The 22120-nt window shown below is 40.0% G+C and overlaps 1 protein-coding gene across 2 annotated transcripts in view; it reads right to left on the reverse strand.

Annotated features, from left to right (window-relative positions):
• Positions 1 to 352: 352 nt before the first annotated feature.
• The window catches only part of PRTFDC1 (phosphoribosyl transferase domain containing 1), a gene marked incomplete at both ends in the record, with an annotated part of 44752 nt that continues 22984 nt past the window's right edge, over positions 353 to 22120 (reverse strand). Inside the window, 6 exons of one of the 2 annotated variants that reach the window (XM_080340595.1) lie at positions 353 to 400; positions 1024 to 1100; positions 3077 to 3123; positions 3532 to 3614; positions 5081 to 5098; positions 18158 to 18223. In XM_080340595.1, coding sequence (XP_080196721.1) covers positions 353 to 400; positions 1024 to 1100; positions 3077 to 3123; positions 3532 to 3614; positions 5081 to 5098; positions 18158 to 18223 — 339 coding nt within the window. Of the gene's footprint in view, positions 401 to 1023; positions 1101 to 2924; positions 3124 to 3531; positions 3615 to 5080; positions 5099 to 18157; positions 18224 to 22120 lie in introns of those variants that run through there. The other variant, XM_080340594.1, reaches the window with a different exon arrangement.

A 22120-nucleotide genomic window follows, 5' to 3' on the forward strand; every position in this document is an offset into this window, starting at 1 on the left:
AATGATGCTACACAATGCAGTGAAGTACATGTATTGCAATAAGTAGAATGATGGACTAAGCGCATCCACAACGAGACTGGAGCGAGACAAATTATTAGTCAAAAGGCATCTTGTGTGGTAATTTTAATACTTAAAAAAAGGCAATAACTTCAAAAGCCATCTACCTCACATTTTAGGTAAGAGCTCTCATTTCTGTAAATATTAAGCAGTACCTCTAGAGTAAACCCCTTACTGTACTGGATTGAGAGAAACACAAGTCAGTTGAACGGCTCTTCTGGGAGATGCTTGAGGGAGTGTAGTCAAATTTCTGCTTCGCTGAGCTTAACCATCTTCAGGTGAAAATGTTACTGCTTCAGACTCTGTATTTTGCTTTGCCATGATCATTGATAACACATATGTGCTGAAAAAAAAAATAACACTGATTGCAGCACTCTAGTTGATTACATTATTAATTATTAATGAATACGTCAGTGATACTTTAACTTGACCGATCTGGTGATCTTGTAATTACCCCTTCCTTCCCAGACACCCGGGATTGAATTCTGATTTCACTTTCTGGCTGCAGAAAGTTTTTCCACATGCAATTCCCAGTTTTGAGGTCTGCCCCTGGGAGCACAATGGGAAGCAGAGGCAAGGCTTGCCCTTTTTTCCATCATTATCTCACTGAGAATGGGGCAGGCAACACAGCAGCAGAAGTCCAAGCCCGTCTGAACTGTAGCTGTGTGTCACTTTTCCTGCTGTCTCTGCACATACTGCGAGTGATTGACCTGGGAAGCCCCAGGCTCACAGGAGGTGGAAGTGTAGCAGAGTTTATGATTTCTGCTCTTAAGGGGAAGAGCTGGGAAGGAACTCCTGAGAAGTTACTCCTTTGCATTACTTGAGGCTTTGCAGGGAATTCTACACTCACTGAAAGGATCCCAACCATGACACCAAGGCCCCAGGGAGGATGCAAATGATGGGGTCTTTAAGACATCCCGGAAAAGTAAAACAGCGATTTTTAAAACGTTTTTTGAAGAAACTTACGTTCAGATCTCTGAAGTGCTCATTGTAGTCTAACGCATAACCTACCACAAATAAATCTGGAATTTCAAATCCGTAATCTGTATTGAGACAAATAAAGAACACCATCATTACAAGACGGATGGTTATCATATAGCCCTTAAATTCATGTGTTGGTTCTCTTACAAGAAAACTATAGATGTAGATAGTTCAGGTTGTGTTAGTTTTGACTCTCAGACGTCAAGGTCAGCAGCAGCCCTATAGGCAGTTCCTACTCTTAGACTATTTGTGACAGGCATGCGAACAGTCAGCAGAGTCGGAGAGCTGCGTACAGTTATCAGTGGCACAGCAGACACGCTGCAGAGGGAAGCCAAATCAGAGCTAAAAAATTCTGCCTATGTCTGGAAGCTCCACTGGTATGTGTACGTGGTGACAACTGTCCAGTATCACACTGATGAAAAAAAACCCTACAATTTTAATTCAGAAGCAACTTTCAGAGGTTTATATATTTTCTCCTGGGAGCAGCAAAAACTGTTTTGCATATTATGCTACCAAAACATGTCAAATACTTCTTAAATTAAAGTCCCAACCTTATGAAGACTCAGGAACATGCATAAAAAAGTACATGCATGCAGCGTAGCTGAATCATACAGCTCACACACTTCAGGCTGAGCACAGGCAGGAATCTTTTTTCCTGTGACTTTTGTGCAGTATCATCACTACATAAAACAAGTTAGACTCTTTCCAAATTGTTCACTAAGTAACGAGAGAAAAACACAAAAATAGGTCAGCATAAAAAGTTTCACAGGTATTCAATTAAGGAATTCAATTGTAAAAAATGTGGGTAACAGACACTTTGGAATCCTAAATTCAGGTAATTGAGGAAATGACACACCACAGCCAATGATTTTAGAGTGATCTCTGATATTTTATAATTTTTTTTGAATAAAATTTACCCCTGTATGAATAAACAAGGATAAAGCCTGTTTCCTTTTACAAGTTATCACATAAAAATATTAAGGTGCCCTTCATGAAGCAATTTTATTGTATTTTTTATATGTTTATCATTAGTTAATTCACTCGAATATATACTTTAATTTACTGGATTAAAATCTAAATGTTAAAAATGCCACTGTATAAAAAGTTGTACAACAAAAATGGTTTTTTTGTGTCACAGTTCAGATTATGTGGCTAAAACCACAGGGCCATGTCCAACATTGGGTAATTTTTGCTTCATGAAGTTTCCCTCTCTCCCACACCCCAAATCAAGACCCTTCATGCTGCCTCCTGGTACTCACCTGCCTACTCTCCTTCCACCCTCCTCCCCAGCTCAGCTCACCTGAGCCTTCTTCAGTAGCAAATACTGGGCCACCTCTTCTAGAATGATCTATTCTTTTCAGTATTTAGCCACATACCTGTTATTACATCATTTATTCTAATAAGACTAAAATGTCAATAGTTTGGTATAGCTCCATTTACGGCTTCATCATAGCAGAGTACAAACACCAATAATTGAGAGAGAAGCAGAGCTGGTGTGACACAGAGTAGCAGGGGGAAGTTTAAAAAGCCCAATTTATCTTTTGCTTTTGGGGAGGTTGGTTTTCATTATAATTTTTTACACTTTGAAGAGCAATACTTAAAAAAATATATTTAAAATGTTATTCTCTTGTGAAAATGTAAAACTTGTGCATAACTAGGTCACAATAAAACACCTCTCATGTTCAGATGGAATCTTGCAGCTCCTCCAAAGAGATGCAATGAGTAAGGAAAAGGAAGAAATGGACTTTCTCTTCAATATAGTTTGCCAGAGACAGAAGATAAAACACTTTCTGTGGATAAAAAGAAACCTTTTCGTAACTTCCTTATAAAGTTAGCACTCTGCAGAAAACATCAGACTGTCAGAGGGTGGGCTTTCCAAACCACAGTTATACAAATCCTTCCACTGCATCCCATAGTCCTACTGAGAACTGATACTTCATGATGCTTTTAGCAGCCCATGGAGTCATATGAAAGGCAAGTGGTAGAATCATGGCAACTTCTTGTACTGTCAAGTACAGATCTTTGCAACAACACTTACAATCTGGTCTGTACCCATCAGGCCGAGATGTTCGCTTCACCAACAAACTGCAATTAAAAACAAAATACACCCCATGTAAATCTAGATATTTACCTGAATAATATGCATAAAGACTACTCCCTTTATAAAAATGCTTTCTGAGCCATGTGCATCACTGTTCTCATTCTGCTTCTCCTCCCAACAGCGTCCTGATGGCAGGGAAGAGCTGTGCGTGTTCCCCTTCAGAGTCCATCAGTCCTGGAATGGCTGAAGGGTCATTGCCACTGTAGAACAACACAAAAGCGTTTCCTTGCCTTCCCTCCTCCCTCCTTTTTGCAGCCCAGGCAGCTGCTTTGCACAGCTCCCTGTGTGACACTGCAGCACTGTATTAAAACAGTATCTCGATGGGAACCTTCACTGGAAAATATGTTGGGTTAGACTAATTAATTACTACATTTTGTGATTGTTTTACTCACCTTGCCACTTTAATCATTTTTGGGTTGTATTTTTCTATATTATTAAGCAGAACCTTCATAGTTCTTCCAGTTCCAACAATATCCTTACAAAACATGAAAAAAAAAAAAAAAAAAAGGGTGAAAAACAAAGGAAAGCTGAGAAGAGGAAATCTGGACAATGACTGAGCAGTTCCACATTACAGCTTTGTGGAAATGATGTGTTGTTCCCAGTGTATTGTAAGCCACATCCAAAAAAGGTTATAACTGAGCTCACACTCAGCAAGTGCTTTCTACTCACAAATGATCAATTAAAGGACTGTCCACTTTCTCTTGAAAACAGCTGTGTTTCCAGCACTTGGGATGCAACATGGGACTGGAGATGACTTTACTGGGCACTGCACGGGTGCAGGGATCAGACTTTTCATATCACGCTCAAGACTACAGCATGTCAGCACCTCTCCACGTTGGGGCTAAATCTGCCCTATTTGTTGTTTTATTGGCCCAGTACAAATGAGTGTTCTCCAGAGCTATTGCACCCAACCTGATCTGAGAGAGATCAGTAGATATCTGGCTACAATGCTGACCGCAACATGGAGAGCAGCTGCTGATCCTGAACTCTGTGGGTGTGGATTTTTCAGCAGCAACACCTTGTGCCTGCTCCCCAGCCATCTAACAGCATCAGCAAAATTTGCTGTGCATGTTTTTCATTTCTGTTACAGCCGTTAGTACTGGCAAATACGGAGCTCCCAGCAGCTATCCAGGTAACCAGCCACCGCCACTTCTTTTCCTTCCTTTTCTAAGAAAAGATGTTACAACATTTATACATTTCCTTAATTACACCATCCAGCTTATTTCCCATACAAGCAGACTGAGACTGAAATGCCAGTCAGGTCCTGACGTGCTCTCTAACCATCCCAACCTTTTAAAAGAGAATCACCTACATTAATTCAGAGAGAATTTGCAGCACCAGTGAGGTGACACATTTTTTCTCTGCAGATGATCACTGTTGATTTACATCAGCAATGTATCTGTGATGGGAACTCCCCAGGGGACACTGCAGGATGCAGTCGTAATGAGCAGGAGTCGCAGGGACTTCAGAGAATGACTGACATCCTAAACCAGTGAGTGAACAACCTGCAGCTGTGTGTAGGGCTGTAAGCAGGGCTACGCTACTACAGAAGCATGTGTAGGGCTGTGCTACTATTAATACTTCAAAGTCATGCCGCTGAGAAGTGTAGGGCATCATTGCAGTTGATTCATTGTCCTCCAAGGAACAGAAAAACTTGCAGAACAGGAGCTGATGAAACCATAGGAAGAACAAATCAAATGATGCAGAAGCAAAGACTCCTGGGTATCACAAGGCAAAGTACAAATTAGCACAGTAGCAATGTAGTTTGATCCATCATGCAAAAAGTCTGAGAGGTCATTAAGCAAATCAACCCCTCTCCCTCTTCACCACCTCCCAGCTAAAGAAATGTAAACACAGACGGGTTTTAGAAACCATACACACAATCACAGCTTGTCTGTGTGACTTCATCTAAGTAAAATATGACATAAGCACTCAACTTACCTCCACAATTAGAACATTCTGAAAGAAACAAACAAAAAGAAATACAATTACACAATATTTCTAAACTAAAATAAACAAATCTTTGAAAAAGTAGAATCATAGAATAGTTTGGTTTGGAAGAGACCTTCAAAGGTCATCTAGTCCAACCCCAATGCAATGAGCAGGGGCATCTTCAACTAGATCAGGTTGCTCAGAGCCCCATCCAGCCTGGCCTGGAATGTTTTCAGGGTTGGGGCATCTACCACCTCTCTGGGCAACCTGGGCCAGTGTTTTACAACTGTTGTCATAAAATGAAGATATAATAGATAAGTCCATGTGCACATGTACAACATGGTAGGACAAAAGGAGTTTTCAGTTTCATTTTTGTGCTCTCAAAAAGAGCCAAAAAGCAAGCCTTGCAGTAAGGGACTACAACCTTATTCTGTCTAGATTGTCTTCTTTGTGCAAGAACAGACATAGCTTTGTAAAATAAAATTAGATGGAAGAAATCCAAATGGGACGAGCTTTGCTTCATTCCAGTGTGTCTAGCCACGTACTACAGTGTACCTGTAGTTCACTAAAATACTATTTCTAATGTTAAAATGAGACTACAGCAATAATACTCTGAAATGGATGCTCTTCCCCCTCCATCGCCCACCCCTCCCTCCTCCAAAAACTCACAGTAAAGGATTAAAGACACCCTCTTTCTCTTCAAATACTGCTGCTGAAACCAGTGGTACTACTTGAAGAGAAGGAGAATGGTCCAGTCAAGAAAAGAGATGTCAAGCCCTAACACAGCATGATCACACAAGCTGATCTTTTTGCTGAAATAGTTCATCACTGTTCCAGGAATCACAATATCTATCATGACTCCTGTTCTCCTATTACGAGCAATAATAAGAAGTAATGTTCTTATTAGAATTAAAATCTATTTATTAGTGGACATTATCATATGTATGTTTAAAAGGATGGACTTCTACAATCTTGTATTACGATCTACTTTCTGAGGTGAAGCCTGCAATAGCAGGAGGAAAGTTATTTCAGAAATACTGATATCTATGTATACATCTTACATGCACGTGCACATTGTATGTCCCACAAAACCCTGAGACAGATAGATTCATATTCATGCAGCATTCCCCAAATTAGCTTACATTCCCCTTCCTTTCCATCAGGCTTGTTGGCCTTGCTACATACGTAAGGTGGAGACTGTCTTACTTCCTTTCCCAGCACAGAATCCCAAGGCTGAGAGTTCTGAGAAAGACTCAAAACACCATGGAGAAGGACTGTGTGAATGGAGCGTGCTCATAAACAGCACACTTCTGACAGTTTCATTAACTGATAAATAAATAATTTTTTAACCTTCAAAACAGAAATCATTACTACAGATTATCTATATTTATATTCATACTGCAGTTCCTAACAACTGCAGTGTTTGGTAGGGACAGTAGCATGCTTCATGCACCAACCACTGCAGAAACGTGTTACCACACACTGTATTATACCTGGATGCTTCTGAAATGGCAAAACACTTGGTAAAGGTGTGGAAGGAACTCCTGGTAGCAGTTCAGCAGATGTCAGCAATGGAGATATCACTCAAGAAAGCCACTAATTTAGACTGAGCTCTAGTGGCATGTGTATTTATTAATATCTTGGAGGGTGGCTCTTTTTGGTGTTTTCATAACAGGTTTCACGGGTGGTTATCCTGCTTGGCGCTCCTGATTTTCAACCTCTCAGCTGCTGACACAAACAACTCTGGATCTGAAAGACCTAGTCCTGTGGAGGTAAGAAGTCAAAGGCCTCTTAACAACAAAAGTCTCAAGATGCCCTGCCTCTAGAATTTCTTTCTTCAAGAAAGAATGGAAGTGTGTCAGTCCTCTAGATAAGATGAAAAGACCAAAAGCACATTCAGGAGAAGCTTACGACAGGTGTGCAAAGACACATTTTCTTGAAGGAAGCCATCTGGATCCAAAAAGGTTTTGATTCTCATCTGGCTTCCTGGGTCAAGTCATAACTAGGTAAAACATTCCCAAAGACCAGCCCAGGACACCTGGCTCTGAGGCATATGCAAACCACTTGATTCAGTCAGTGGACACCTAAAGATCATGTGCAGGAGTAATGGTTTCACCATCCCCCAGGGAATTTGCACAGCTGGTGATATATGTAAATATTTATGTGTGTATATGTACATATACACACATACATATATGATATTGAGAGAGAGTAGAAGAGTTGGCAAGGGAAGAACCTCACCAGAACTAAAGACAGAAATTAACGCCTTTACTACCAACAAACAGTGCAGGATGACTGCAAGCAGCTCCGTGTGGGATAGGCTGACCTGACACCACCAGCCTGACATCCCAACCCATTCTGCCAGTGTCATGCATCTCTTGCTGCTCTTCATACTGTTGACAAGAACTTCCCTACCGAAGAAAAGGCACAGCAGGTATGGCAGGAGATGGTTCATACCACAATGACATGGCAGACAGCTGCCAAGTCCTGCATTAGCAGGCTGTGTCAGGGTGCAGCAAAGGCTGGTTGCTCTGCAGCAAAGGGCAGCCGTGAGCTGAGGGCAGTAACATGGTCGGCAGAGCAGAGGCCCCGCAGAGCCCCAGCGAGGCGAGTAGGCAGACCTGGGACTTGTTCAACCAAGACTGCATATCATCAGGTGAGTTCATGGTGACGAGGCAGATCGGAGGTCAAGCTGGGATGTCATTCCACAGGTTGGTACCAGGTCCAGTGAGAGTAACCGTGATCAGACACAGACCACTGATCTCCAGGCAGGCCCATCGTCCAAGGTTAAACTGGGAAGTCAGGTTTCGGATCAACATCTGCAGTAACATACAGGCATGGCTGTAGTTGAGCTGGAGACTGGTAGCCACACAGCATAGCTCAGGCATGGACTAAAAGCCCAGGGCTGAGCTGAACTGAGGCTCCTGTGCCCACAGCTGCGGGCAGGGGCCTTAAGTGACACAGGCCATGGCCATTGAGGCTTATTAGTGCACACAGGGCCATGAGAGATGGAGAGAAAAACATAGTCCTGGGCCATTCTGTCGACAGACAAATACATTTCTTTGCTACCACAGCTGTTTCAGCTATCCTATCATGAGCAGCAATAGGGATTCTCTTGCTTACTCACAAGTGGAAATCATAAAATTAGACAGAATGAGGGGTCTGCAGCCTCCCTGGCCATGGACTTGGGATTAAACCAATATGGAAGAGCAGACCTTACTATTTAGCTTGTGAGAAAAAAGTCACAGACATTTAATAGAAAATGGGGCTGAGGAGACCATGAAAAGCCATCAAGACTATTCTGTTGGCCCAAAGAATCCACTTAAAACTATCCTTCAGAGATACCTGATTTACCTGTTCTTGAATATGATGAGGACTTCAGAACTTCCCCAGGCAATCAATGTGTCTCAGTGCATCATTATCTAAGAGCGAAAATGCAGTTAGAAAACTTATGTTGCTATTTGGCCTGAACTTGTTTTGCAGTGGACACAGAAAAAGCTTTATTTTCTTCTCTTTTTAACTTCTTCTTTATTTAAAGAGAGATGTATTTCCTCAGTCTCCTCTTCTTCAGATTAAACAACCTTTATTTATTCAACATTTCCTCACAAGTTATGTTTTCCAGGTTTCTGTTTATTCTTTTGTTCTCCTCTGGAACCTGTTCGGTTGGTCAGAATCCTTCTCCAGTCATAGTGTCCCAAACCAGAGACAAGCCTTTTCAGTGCTGAGAAGAATAAAAGAATCACTTTGTATGCTTCACAAATAATCCTCCTTTCTATATGTTCCAGTATGACGGTTACATCTTTTATAAAGGTATGCTGTTGTCTCATGCGCAACTTGTGATCCACCTGTTGTCTCCAGTTCAGAACTGTTGCTTAGTCAGTCCTTCCTCACTTGTATTTATGCAAGAGATTACTTCTATATAAACACAGAAATCAGTGTTCATCTTTGCTGTCATTACATGTCATTCTTTGAACCAAATTATTAAAATAATTTCTTAAGATCATAATACTATCTCGTAGTACTTTTCCAGGTAGTATCGCTAGTATTAAATGCTAATTCCATCTTTTAAATCATGAATTAAATATTGTATAGTCCCCGAAGAGCATACTTTAATGCATCTAGTCTGCCAGCGAAGCATAATTAGCTGTTCCTTGAGAAGAGCTTTCCAACCAGTTATACATCTGTCTAATAGAAATTTAATCTTGTCTACATTTCCTTATCACAAATGACTCATATGAAGGAAAAAAGATTAACATGGATCCAGACATGCCTGAAGGGTTTGTCTGGTCACAGGAGCAATAGTCACCTGCGCATGACTTCAGCTGAAGCGTGAGATCTCATATTTATTGACTAACTTGAGAAGGAAGGATATTGGCGGAACTTGACATTGTCCAACCAGCATTCTGTTATTCTTCCCACTTCTCAGAGTCACGGAGTCCAAGAGGTGCAATTGATATGCATTGGGAGATTTGGTCATTCAAAAGTCCCTTTAATCAGGCTGTTACCTAAGTCAGGAAACACAGATTCTGTTTTGTATTATGCACATTCCCATTATTTCCAAAACACTGATTTTTCCACACTATGGAGAAATCCTGTATGTAAGGACTCTGTAGTAGAAAGCCACGATAAAACATTTAGATATTAAAACATTTTGTATATATAAACTGACAGGCATCCTGATTGCTGAGAGTGATACATTAATCCCTGTTTTGATCAGGCAGGGTTGCTGTGACTGAAGTCATCATACTCAACTTCTGCTTACGACTGAAGGCATTCCAAATGGTGTGCCATCCTCTGGGACCAGAGACCACCTCCTACAAAACTGCTCGACGTGCTGGGAAAAGGACCGTAGTGGTGCCTATCCCCTGCCTTTCTCCTGTTGAAGCAGGTTACTGATAGAAGGGTTCCAGAAAAGGAATGGCATTGCTGAGCACCAGAGAAACAACCGCCAAGAAATGTTTTGATACACAGTATCCAGGAGTAGGTAGTGGTGATGTGTTACTACAACTGGTTGAAATAGATGAGTTTATCCTTGAGTAGATGGATAGAAGAAAGTAAAAGAAGAATGCAATAGATGCAACAAATTGGTACGTTATCGGTAATGTCACCATCATCCTCAATGCACATCTGGCTGCATCTGGCATATCTTGGGAAACATCACAGCTATGTGCAAGACTTTATTCCGCTTCACCATGAAATCCATGCCTGTGAGCTGGTGGGCAGGCTGGTGAAACTCATCAGCTCGTGGTGCTAGGGCACTGCCTGATGGCTGGACAAGCAACAAGGAGCCAAAGGACACTGAACAAAAGATGTTTTTTCAAGTGTATATGTTTGAAGCTCCTGTAACACATAGCTCAAAACTGTTTTGTCCGTCCAGATGAGGCAACTGCAGAGGAGGAAACCACATGAAAAGAAAAGTAATCTGGCCTTCTGGCATGCACTTGATATTTTCTGCCTATTTTTGGAGGCTGGAGAACAGGAAATAAAAATATTTACTGACATGTTGACTAGACTGAAGTTGGTTTAATTGCTGAGTAGAGCCATCTTCACCAACACAATCTGTGAAGTACATCCAGAAATCTAAGGATGGTGCTAATATCTTACAGTGAGACAGAGAGAACAGACAGTTTTTTAAAATGTGTTCTAGAAAGATTTCTTATAGTCCAGATAAAGAAGGGGCGGTGGCTCAACTCTCAAAGAGACTGGAACACCTTTCTACTGAGTCGCAGCAAGAGATCAGCAGCTTTCATTGCTGAAGGGTCAGAGGGATGGGCGGGAGCTGACAGGTCTGGGTGACTGTGATTCATTCTGTGTTTACAGCTGTTTCTACCACGCAGCTGGCAGGAAGGCGCCTAGAGCAACGCAGAATCATCGCATCACAGAGTTATCTCAAGCTGGAAGGGACTCATAAGGATCATCGAGGCCAACTCCCTGCTCCTTGCAGGTCTACCTAGAACTAAACCATGCAACTAAGAGCATCATCCAGACGCTTCCTGAATTCTGACCGACTTGGGGCCCTGACCACTTCCCTGGGAGCCTGTTTCAGTGACCGACCCCCTTCTCAGTGAAGAACCATTTCCTAATATCTAGTCTGAACTTTCCCTGACACAGCTTCATTCCGTTTCCTTGTGTCCTGTCACTGGTCACCAGAGAGAGGAGATCAGCATCTCCCCTTTCACTGACCGCACTAGGACATCGCAGCCCGTGATGCAGTCACCACCCCTCAGCCTTCTCTTCTGCAGGCTGAACAAACCAAGTGACCTCAGCTGCTCCCCCTAATTCTTGCTTTTGAGACCTTTATCCATCTTGGTCACCCTCCTCTGGACAGTCTGATGTCCTTCTTATCCTGTGGCGCCCAGACCTGAACACAGAGCTCCAGGTGAGGCCGCACCAGTGCAGAGCAGAGTGGGACAATTCCCTCCCTGCCTGGCTGGCCATGCTGTGCTGGATGCACCCAGGACATGGTTGCCCTCTTGGCTGCCAGGGACACTGCTGGCTCATTTTCAACTTGCCATAGACCAGAACCCCCAGATCTCCTTCTGCAGGGCTGCTTTCCAGCATCTCATCCCCCAGTCTGTATGTATAACCAGGATTACCCCATCTGGCACTTGCTACTGTTAAACTTCATGTGGTTGGTGATTACCCAGTTCTCCCGTCTATCTCTCTGTAAGGCCTCTCTGCCCTCAAGGGAGCCCACAGCTCCTCCTGGTGTAGTGTCACTGGCAAACTCAATATACATTCAATTCCTGTGTTCAGATAATTTATAAAAGCATAAAAGAGCACTGGCCCTAAAACTGTGTTTTTAAATGCAAAGGGGTCCTGTGAAGTTTACAGTTCTCCATTTTTGAGTGATCAGGGTGCACACAACCTGTGACTCTGCATATGGACATTTTCAGAGAGCAGAAATAATATTTGTGGTGTGAACTGGATCTACACAAAAATAAAATTTGTGCTCTCATATCCTTTTTTAGACAGTAGTAGAAATGTTTCATAGCAGCTTGTCTTGTGACATCTGGAAAAAGCAGGTTTTAGACAATATTAGTACTATGTAAAATGAAGAAGAAGTAATTTTGAATAACTGCATTCCATGTGAATTTGTCTCTCATGCTAAAGAGCCACATTTTCTCTTTTATGATAAATTTCAATGTATCTGTGCATTTTGGATTTCTAATAACAGACTGGAAACCTGCAAAAATTGAAAATCCGTAGTTTACTGCTTTTCAAAGCCCCATGAGCTTACACACGGCAAGAAAGCCAGTTATTATTATAATACATGTAAGAAAAATCCTGACTTGTAACAAGCTGAAAAATACTCGGGCACTCAGTCAATATATTTCTATTGTTTACCTTCCCACAGGTCAGTAATAAATGGAACAATGTCCGCTAACAAGACGGAGCAGAGCGATGAGATCACGTATGCCTCCCGCCTGGCAGCACTAAGGGCTATGGAAACTATTTTTCACCTTCCTGGAAAAGAATGACAATGTTTTCTAGATTTGAGTTTGTGTTCCAGTTGTTGGACTTGATGATCTTAAAGGACTCTTCCAACCTAAACCATGCTATGATTCTATGATTTCAAGTGAAAAACTGCTACGAAATAGCAGTGCTTTGAAATTAGCACTGAAAAAGTGTTTGAGGGAAAAGCTGTCTTTGAATTGACACAAAAGGTAAAATTTTAATACAGTAAAATGCTAAGTGGCAAATTTAGAGAGGGGGAGTATTTCCTGGAAAGCAGAAACTTAAGTAATCAAATAAACAACCATACTTAATGCAATACTACAGCTAAGAGGACAAACACAGCCCTAGCATGTATAGCAAGAAAATCAGGCAGATCCACAAAAAGGGTATTTTCTCCTGAAATATTTCAGCATAAAATCAATAGAATAACATGCACGCACATTAAAACAAACAAACATGCTGCCAAAAAAAAATAAAACAAAATCCAAACCAACCAACCAAAAAGTATCACAGAATGAATTTAAGACTAAGAAAAGAAGAATTATTTGAGACCTGGAAAAAACACCTTATAGTAAACTAAGGTTTGTAGCAGGAAGTAATAGCTTTTATTTAATTAACAGCCCAATTCCCAGTGGGAGAACATTTTTCACAGAAGAACTTTGACCTTTCAGCCCACAACCTCAAAGAGACCACAAAATACCTTCGACAACTGAGCCTGGGAACGACAATTCCGAACTGCTGTATGCACTGGAAATCATGGAGTCGATAAAATACTGGCCTTATGGCACATTATAATCTTCCACTGCAGCTGACCTTCAACTCATTTATCAGTGTTCCACACCTGATAATTTGTTCTCTTATTTTAGCTCAGAGGAATTCTTAACATTTTATCTGCTCCTTTGGTCACAGGGCAGGTGATTATGTAGGGCGATCACTTTTTTCTCCCAAATTGCTTGATTGCCATATTAGGTTAAAATTAATAATTTCTCCTAATGTGTACTTAGATTTAAGTTGGGTGATTCTGTTCAGACCAACAGAAGGATCTACATGCTTGAAATTCTATTTCTTCCAATGACATCAATTGCCTAGTATTAATTTTCTGTTATTAATTTACCTTCAAGCCTTGTCTCATTTACAACCTACAGTGTGCCAGTGCTTTACAGCAGGCTCCCAATGTATTAGTTTAGCTAAAAGAAGCTTCAGTAATGACTGAATGATAAGTAAATATGCAACCATATGGCAATATAAATTTGATAATGGCAAGCTGCTCAATCTAGTAGGCAAAGGTATTAAAAAAGGCAACAGCGAAAGGCAAAAAGCTATCCAAATTCAGAAGAGAAAATTAGGTTCACCGTGGCAAGATTTGCAGAAATTTTTAAGGAAGCAATTCAAAAAGGCAGATTTACCTAAGTGTTGTAAAGCTCATTGAAGGTAAGCAGGTAGGAAGCTTAAAAGAACAAACTTTTTCCCATGTTACCTAAATATGAGACTCCCAACTATAGGATCTTGTGGGACTAGAGGCGTAACTGGAGTTACAGACATGACACAGACATGGATCATGGTTCTAGCAGTGGATGTATTCAACATGATAGTCCAGATGTTACCTGGATTTTGGAAGTTTCTGTTCTTGCTGTGTTTCATACAACCTTTCCCTAATAACATTTCAGTTGTCTGCTGCTGAAGACATGATACAAGCCTAGATAGACCTTTCATCCCACTTAGTATGGTTGTAACGGTGGTCTTACAAGTGGAGAAAATACATGGAAATTGGAAATGATGGAAATACTTTTATCTTTGAGTCCCCACTGGTGTCCTGGGTTCCATCCTCTCTCCTTAGATAGAACTATTCTTAAACTATTTGGGGATATATGTAACATATCGCTGATTATACCAGCTTATAAAGTATGTATGGTAACACAGCTGCTGGAAACGGTGAGATCATTTATACATCCACTTCTACAGATGAAGGCATATTCATAATACTAATAAATACAAAAGACTAAAAAAAGAGACACAGCCTTTTTGGTTTTGTTTTGGTTTGGGTTTTTTTGCTGGCGAGGTGGGGGGCTATGAAATAGTGGATTTTCATTCCTTTTAGTTCAACTTCCATTCAGAAGTCTGCATCTTCAGTTAGATTATTTCCAAAGACACCTTCTTTTCATGTATACTCTGTATCACTGGAAATACATAAATTGATAATATGATTCTTCGAACTGAATTGCTAATGGATTATCAGTTTCCTCATCACACCAGCTTTCTGAGCATTGTTTTTGGGGAACCTCAGGTACTAGTGGTTAAGTAAGACATTTGATGACAAGTTAGGCTTGAAGAAGTAGTGCAATAGGGCTGAGGAATCATCTGCAAACAAAGGCTAAACAATAACACATCGAGTTCCAGTGAGGAGGTGCAAAGGAAGCTACAAGGGCTGCTCTTAGAAGTGAAATCATTTTACAGTCTGCACAGAAATGAAAGCCACATACACATACTTCATCAAGATGTTGGAAAATAATATGAAAGACTTTTGAGAAATTAGACATCTGAGTAAGAGCTCTCTACAGGGTTCTAAAAAACGTCATGAATGTGTGATTAGAATCTTTTTGGCTGGGGTGATCCACATCTCATGGTGTTCCTGAAAGAACAGATATCGTATCTCAAAACCTCTTTACAAACATTAATGATAATTTTTCCCCAAATGCGCATTTTAGCTTTAAAGTAATTGAAAACTAAGCAGCTACTTAACTATGAAATCAGCTACTGAGAAATTTTATGTTCACCACTTACATCATTGAAAGAGATTTTGAAATTATATTTTTTTCTGCATTGAAATGAACAATTACAAAGCATTAGGGTCTGAAGCTGTATCAGGACTCATTCTTCAAGTACCTTTATTAATGATTCATGCCACGGTAATACTCATTCTTGCCTCTGTGACCTTCTTCACAGAAGAAGAATTTCAAATTGTGGATGACTTTCTTCAGGTTACAGTTTGGGTCTGTATGCTAACTCTCTCAAAATATTCCTCCTTTTTTGTGGTTTGGGTCATTACACATTTTTCACGGGCTTATAATATTTTTACAAACAAAAGCATATTGTAGAGATGTACAGAGGAGATATTCTTCCTTCTGAAGAACTATTATCCTTAACAGCTTCTTTTTAATTAGTTTTTTTTTTTTCTTTTTTAAGCTTCCTCAGGGAAAAAAACCCCCACATTGTTACAGAACAGCATGTTCATGAGTATACTCAGTAATCTTTTTTTCCCATAATAAGTAATTAATGGAAATGATTTAGCTGTTCACTAGGGCTAGCCCTGGTTCCAGGTATTATTACTTAATGAAGAGCACTTTAAGATCAAAATATCGGAATATTTTGTCTGCAGGTTTCAAAACTGTTTACATTATTGATGCTTTTGAACTTTGCAGAAACTTAATGGAACTTACATTCCAAATCCATGCTGGCGCTTTTGAAAACATCTTCCACGATCATTAAGTTAATGGGACTTAATCTGGCATATTAATTCTTCAATATAATTACAATCTTTTCTTACCAAATACTCCGAGCAGGCAGAAGAAGCACCAGCTCACTTAAAAGCAGAGAAGTTGAATTCTATCACTAAGTCTTCCACAAATTCACTCAGTGACTTAGGATGGTTACTAAAGCCAGCACTTTTAAAAGCCAGCAGCTAAACTAAGGTACCAAGAAACACTTCAAGGAAAGATTTACATTGACTGTAGGAGGCTCTGAATCAGTCTGCAAATGGCTGATTAGTAAAATGTGCTGAATACTTGCACTAATTGCTTAAGTCAACAACAGATGGAGGAGTTGGCATCCGCGGACATAAGGCCACTCCTTCATATATCCAACTTTAGACATGTAAGTATGAATATTTTAGCTGAAGGTTCACATCTCAGCTTTTCAATCAGTAAAATAAGTCTTAAGGAAATCCCATTCTCACGTGTTACAGTGAAAATGCTATTTAATTATTCATACCTCAGCTGTGTCACAGACAACCACACAGACAAACAACCGCCCAACATGTCCTTTGGGCAGGTCTGCTCCCCTGGCAGCCCCAGTCCTCCACACCCAACCTCCAGCTCCGGGCTCCACTCTGCTCAGCAGCCCCCGCCTTCCCAAACCAGCCCCTTCGCACCTGCCCCACATCCCAGCTCCTCGCCCAGCCATCCTGAGCTACCCCGCTGCCCAGCCTGATCCCCACGGATCTCCCAACAGCCACATCTTATGTCCTGTTCTATAGTTGGGAACAGGAGGGTTGTGCCAATGAGAAAAGGTCACTGGGATTTTCAGTGTAAGAAAATAATTTACTTCATTTTTGGAAAGCGCACAACTGCTTGGGGTAAAATTTTGCTTCTCTCTCATATGTCTGTGGACACAGACAAATACACAGAAGTTCTGCAAAATAAAAGAACGTTTCACCCCAGTGAATTCAAATAATACTAGAAAGCTTATATCCGGAATAGATATTAATAACTGAAACATGGAGAAAATTTGGGATTGGAAGATGGGGAAGGGAAGCTGGGCCTGGAAGCTTAGAAAGTGTTTGGACTATGAGGGAGAGAGACGTGTCAGGTGAGATGAATAGGTGCACTGCCAGTTCTGCCTGTGAGGCAGGGAAACACATGCAAAATCATCACAGAAAAACAGGTAGCTCCAGTGTTTGAATATAAGAAAGTAGCAAATGAATTAATGTTTCCCAAAACATGATTAATGCTCTTGTGATAATTTGGAAACAAACAAACACCCAGCAGGATTATTTAGAAGTGCAAATTGAGGACATACGTATCACTAAAATATTCTGAGTATTACAGCATTTTTTTCATTTAAGTTCTAGTTGCATCAAAAACTATTTAATATTAATGAAACATTTAAAGTTAAGTTTTTGTCTTCTTTTTCTTGTGTGCCATAGCACAACAAAATGAATGAGTTTGCTGGTGCTATATTTGAGTGCTTTGAAGAAAATGCTATTATTTAGTGCCGGCTAATAAGAGAGTAACTGCACGTACAGTACAAATAACAAGTATTATGTTGTCTTAATGCATAAGTAAAGAATCCATTTCTGACCATTTGCCTAATGAAAACAGCCTTCCTTCCTCTTCAAAGTACTGCTTTGTATTACCCTGCTTGGATGAAAATAGCCTTTTCACTGACTCAAACCACTCTCTTTCATTACCACAATGTTCAAGCGTAGTGCAAAGGAAATTCAGTCATACAGCCAGCCTGACGCTGAAATAAAAAAAACCCACCCATTTGTTCATCTCAGTGAAAGGTTCCACAACTGAACCTTGTACGGTAGGCAAATTTGTATTAAACTCCTCGTATGCTGAATTCAACAGGGATACTCAACGTGCAGTTTGCTGACGTGCACCTATAGAAAAAACAAGGCTCCAAGACAGAAACAAGCTCAGGAGAAGCATTCCAGCACAGATTATGCCCACAATCCGGCTGGTGGTATGTGTGCAACTATTGGGAAATGCAATTGGAAAGCAATGGCATTACAGCAATTTAATAGAGAGTAATAAATTTGTTTGATTCCAATATTAGTATCTGACAGTCCATGTGCAAAATTATGTAGCTTTTCTCAAGTGTTCTTTCTTAAATTTAAAATAAACAAACCTTTCCAGTCAGCTTTGAAAGATCATCTGCTCCCATAATCTGCATATCTTGCATAGACTGATCATTCTGAAAGAAGAAAGACAAGACTTTTTGAATTTTAATATAACCATATAAAAAAGAAGTAGAAACATGTTAACTTTTTTTGATCTTTCACAGTCTTGGTTACAAACCCTTCCTAATGCTTGTTGGTACAGGTGTATGACAAAACAACACTCCCACTTGTTCCTGTGGCTTCTATCATCTCCTGGTTGTATTTTAGCTCACATCAAGCTCCAGGCTTTACTGAACTAGAAGAACTTACCTCTTTCTTTTTAAAATAAATAACGTTCCCATGCTTGCTATTCCTTAATATGACAAGTGTTGAGTAATGTTTTTGTCTCTTTCACAATGGGAAGACAAAAGCATCTCAACACTTGACCAAACACCTGTAAGCACATTCTTTTTTTGGAACAGTCTTCAGAAACACAGGCAAAATGTGCTTACTTCTGTCACCCACACTGAGAACTCGGCTATTTCTGAAGAAATTCACTCAGTATTTTTTTGAGGGTGGGAAAGTTTTGCAAAAATTATGACTTGTTATCAAGAATAGTTTCAGCATGCCATACAGTTTCAAGAATTTTGGTTTTGCTTTTTCAACTAACTCAAAGATAAAATCACAATTCAGTAAAAACAAACACTGTATATTAGGTTGAACTAAATGCTAAACCTAACAGAATAGTATGCTTTGATTTTCCTATCAGAAAAGGTTTGGTGGTGGTGGTGGTGGTGGTTTTTAAATCAGTAAACCCTTTTCTCAACCAGGTCTAAGTTCAAATCATTAACAGCAGCATACAAAGTTAAGATCACATAAGGGAGACACATGGAAGCCCTGCTTTTAAGGGAAGACAAAAGAGCCCTTAAAGAAGGTAACAAATTGAAAACTATAGTCATGGCCAGACTGTACGAACTTTCCAGAGAAAACAAGAACAAAATTAAGTGTATTGAATAGGGTTTTTTTGCCAAATTGGTGCATGTGCTAATCTAATCTCCCTACGCATACGAAGACAGCATTAGTCCCATTTTAATAATAGCTGTGGTACTACAACATGACATTGTAGTTTACTAGTAACATCAGGAAGCATCATCATTACAATAACTGCCAGAAATGCAATACTTTAATACCTTGGTTTTATTTTATAAATTCAGTGCTCTGAAGTCAAATGCTTTGCCACAAATAAATAATGGGACAGCAGGACTTACAAGGCAGGTGGGGATTTACTGGACTAAGGGGTTCATGGCTCTTCTCCCCCTCCTGCACCTGCCCATGCTCACAGCCCCGGCCGCAGACCCCAGGGGCTCCCAAGGGACCTTTCCAGACACTTGCTCACAGGCAATCTGACAATGTCAGGAACTATTCGTGGTCCCCATGGGAATGGGTTGCCTAAATGAATACAGTAATTGTAGGTAAAGGTTGCGGGACTGTCCAGATGGCAATTTCTCCAGGTTTGCATACTGCAGACCCACCAAAAGGCTCCCCTTTTACTCAGACTCCACTCCCCAAAAAACTCTCACACCACAGCTTTGAAGGGGTCCTTAGCAGTCATTGCCCGAAAAGACAGTTTTTAGACCTGCCTTCACTTTTTCTGCACCGGATCTAGGAGCTTTAGATCCTTTTCATGCTGCTCTGATTAGTTTCCTGGGAAAGAGAGCTACAGTGGGAATGAAGGTTACATCCCATACATTTTCTAATAAAAGTTTCAACATTTCTCTTATTTTTGTAAAGAAAAACAGGAAGAGCGAGAGAAAGAAAGAGAAAAAGAAAGAGAGAGAAAGAGAGAGAAAGAGAGAGAAAAGAGAGAGAAAGAGAGAGAAAGAGAGAGAAAGAGAGGAAGGAAGGAAGGAAGGAAGGAAGGAAGGAAGGAAGGGAGGAAGGAAGGAGGAAGGAAGGGAGGGAGGGAGGGAGGGAGGAAAAAGAAAGAAAGAAAAGAAAGAAAAGAAAGAAAAGAAAGAAAAGAAAGAAAAGAAAGAAAAGAAAGAAAAGAAAGAAAAAGAAAGAAAAGAAAGAAAAAGAAAAGAAAGAAAGGAAATAAAAGAAAGAAAAGAAAGAAAAGAAAGAAAGAAAGAAAGAGAGGAAGAACAACTGATTTCCTCAAAATATTTTTTTTAAACTAAATAAAAAGTGCAGACAGAGAAAATTTTAAGTTCAGGGTTAAAAGCATAAGCCTTTTGTCATAGATCAAGACAGGTCACTCTTCAAAAGTCAGGGACAAACTCAGGTCACGACTATTATAAGACTATTAAAAGCAGATAATTTCTAATATTTACCACAGCCTGTGTAACCAAGGCACGGGCAAAATATTTTTTCATTTCCAAATGAGAAAGGCTGGAATTTCATTAACCACCAACAGACAAGAATTACCGAAGGGGCAGTTTGCCCTTAGTTGCTATCATAGTTGAATAAGAGAGAGGAAATGAAGCTAACAGTGAGGTGCAATGATTAATGAATTTATTTATTTTTAACTAAAAAAAATAAAATCTCTTTCAGCAGTCTTCACAGCAGCACCGTTTCCTTTGCATTTGGTATTTCTGGCTTCAGCTGAAAGGAAGATGCTGAAATAGCATCTTCACTGCTGGCAGTTGAGCAAACACAAAAGCCATTGAGAGCCAGGGGATCAGAGATCCCGTCACTCTGCGTATTCACACACTGGTTGTTGTGACACAACCACACACAATTATGAAAATCCTCATGTTCTGACTGGAGAACAATTGCTGTCAGAGGACAGGGCTGAGTATTCACTGTGCCTAGAAACCATACAGAAAAATGCAGCACAGAATCCTCCAGCCAATGTGCTTTCAAGAAATTTTGAAAATTACTTACATCATGCAGTAGAGCGATTCTATTAAAACAAACCAGATCACTGATTTTCATGCCATTTGTAACTATCTCTACATTCATCAATGAACTCATACTGTAAAATAGATACCTGCCAAACAGCAAGACTCAGTGCTGTCACACTGCCCTAATCATAATGTTCATACAGGTAATGTGCACACTATAGTTGCCATAGGAACCTCTCAGTGTTTTTTGCCGAGTTCTCAGTTTATAAACTCAAAATAACACTGCACTAAATGTTAACTATGAAGTAGAATAAATGTCAGGAAAGAAAAATAATCTGTTTCATTCAGTACCGATCACTGTCAGTTCAGAACTGTTTGTTTAATTTCCATGGTCTCAAGTCATTCAGAGCCTTTTTTTCCTTCGGGAGTTGTTCCATACCTTGACAAAACTGATCCGATTGAGTCTCTAGGACTTCTTTTAAATGCAGAGACAAGAATTAAAAGTTCACTTCTTGTCACCTGAAGTTCCTCAGTACTTGCTTTCTAGCATCCCAAAACTCTATCAACACAATTTTTGCTTGATACTAATGTCCCAGATGAATACATATCAAAATGATACTGTACTTCAATTAATGCAGCAGAACAAAATGTATTGCAGCTGTTTCTAACAAGACATGATGCATTGTGTCACATCCCTGTGCCTCAGCCCAAACTGTATTTAAAACTGCATTTCTGGGTTTTTTTCTGTGTTTAATTTATCTGCATTTTCTCCATCTCTCTTTTTTTTTTTTCACTTGCTGTTTTGTGTTTTCTCACCTGTAGATCTTTGGTTTATAATTTTATTTCATTCAGACCTTGTCAATATACATCTTTAGATCTGATGAATACTCAATGAATGAAAGCAAGAATGCCGCTATTTCCACCTCAGTTTTTCACGGCATAATAAAACCTTGATTTTCTATGTTGACTGGAAGTATAGATATTTAAATTCCATCTATACTAAGTCATGTCTTTTGAAATGGGTGGGGCACAGAATTATTACATCTCTTGAGATCAACACTTGGACATAGTTGAAGTTACAAGTAAAATGAGTTGGGTGGTCTCAGGAAAATTTATTATAAACAGCATTGCTCATCTGAAAATTGC

Source organism: Nesoenas mayeri (genome assembly GCF_963082525.1).
Source record: "Nesoenas mayeri genome assembly, chromosome: 2".
NCBI lineage: Eukaryota > Metazoa > Chordata > Aves > Columbiformes > Columbidae > Nesoenas > Nesoenas mayeri.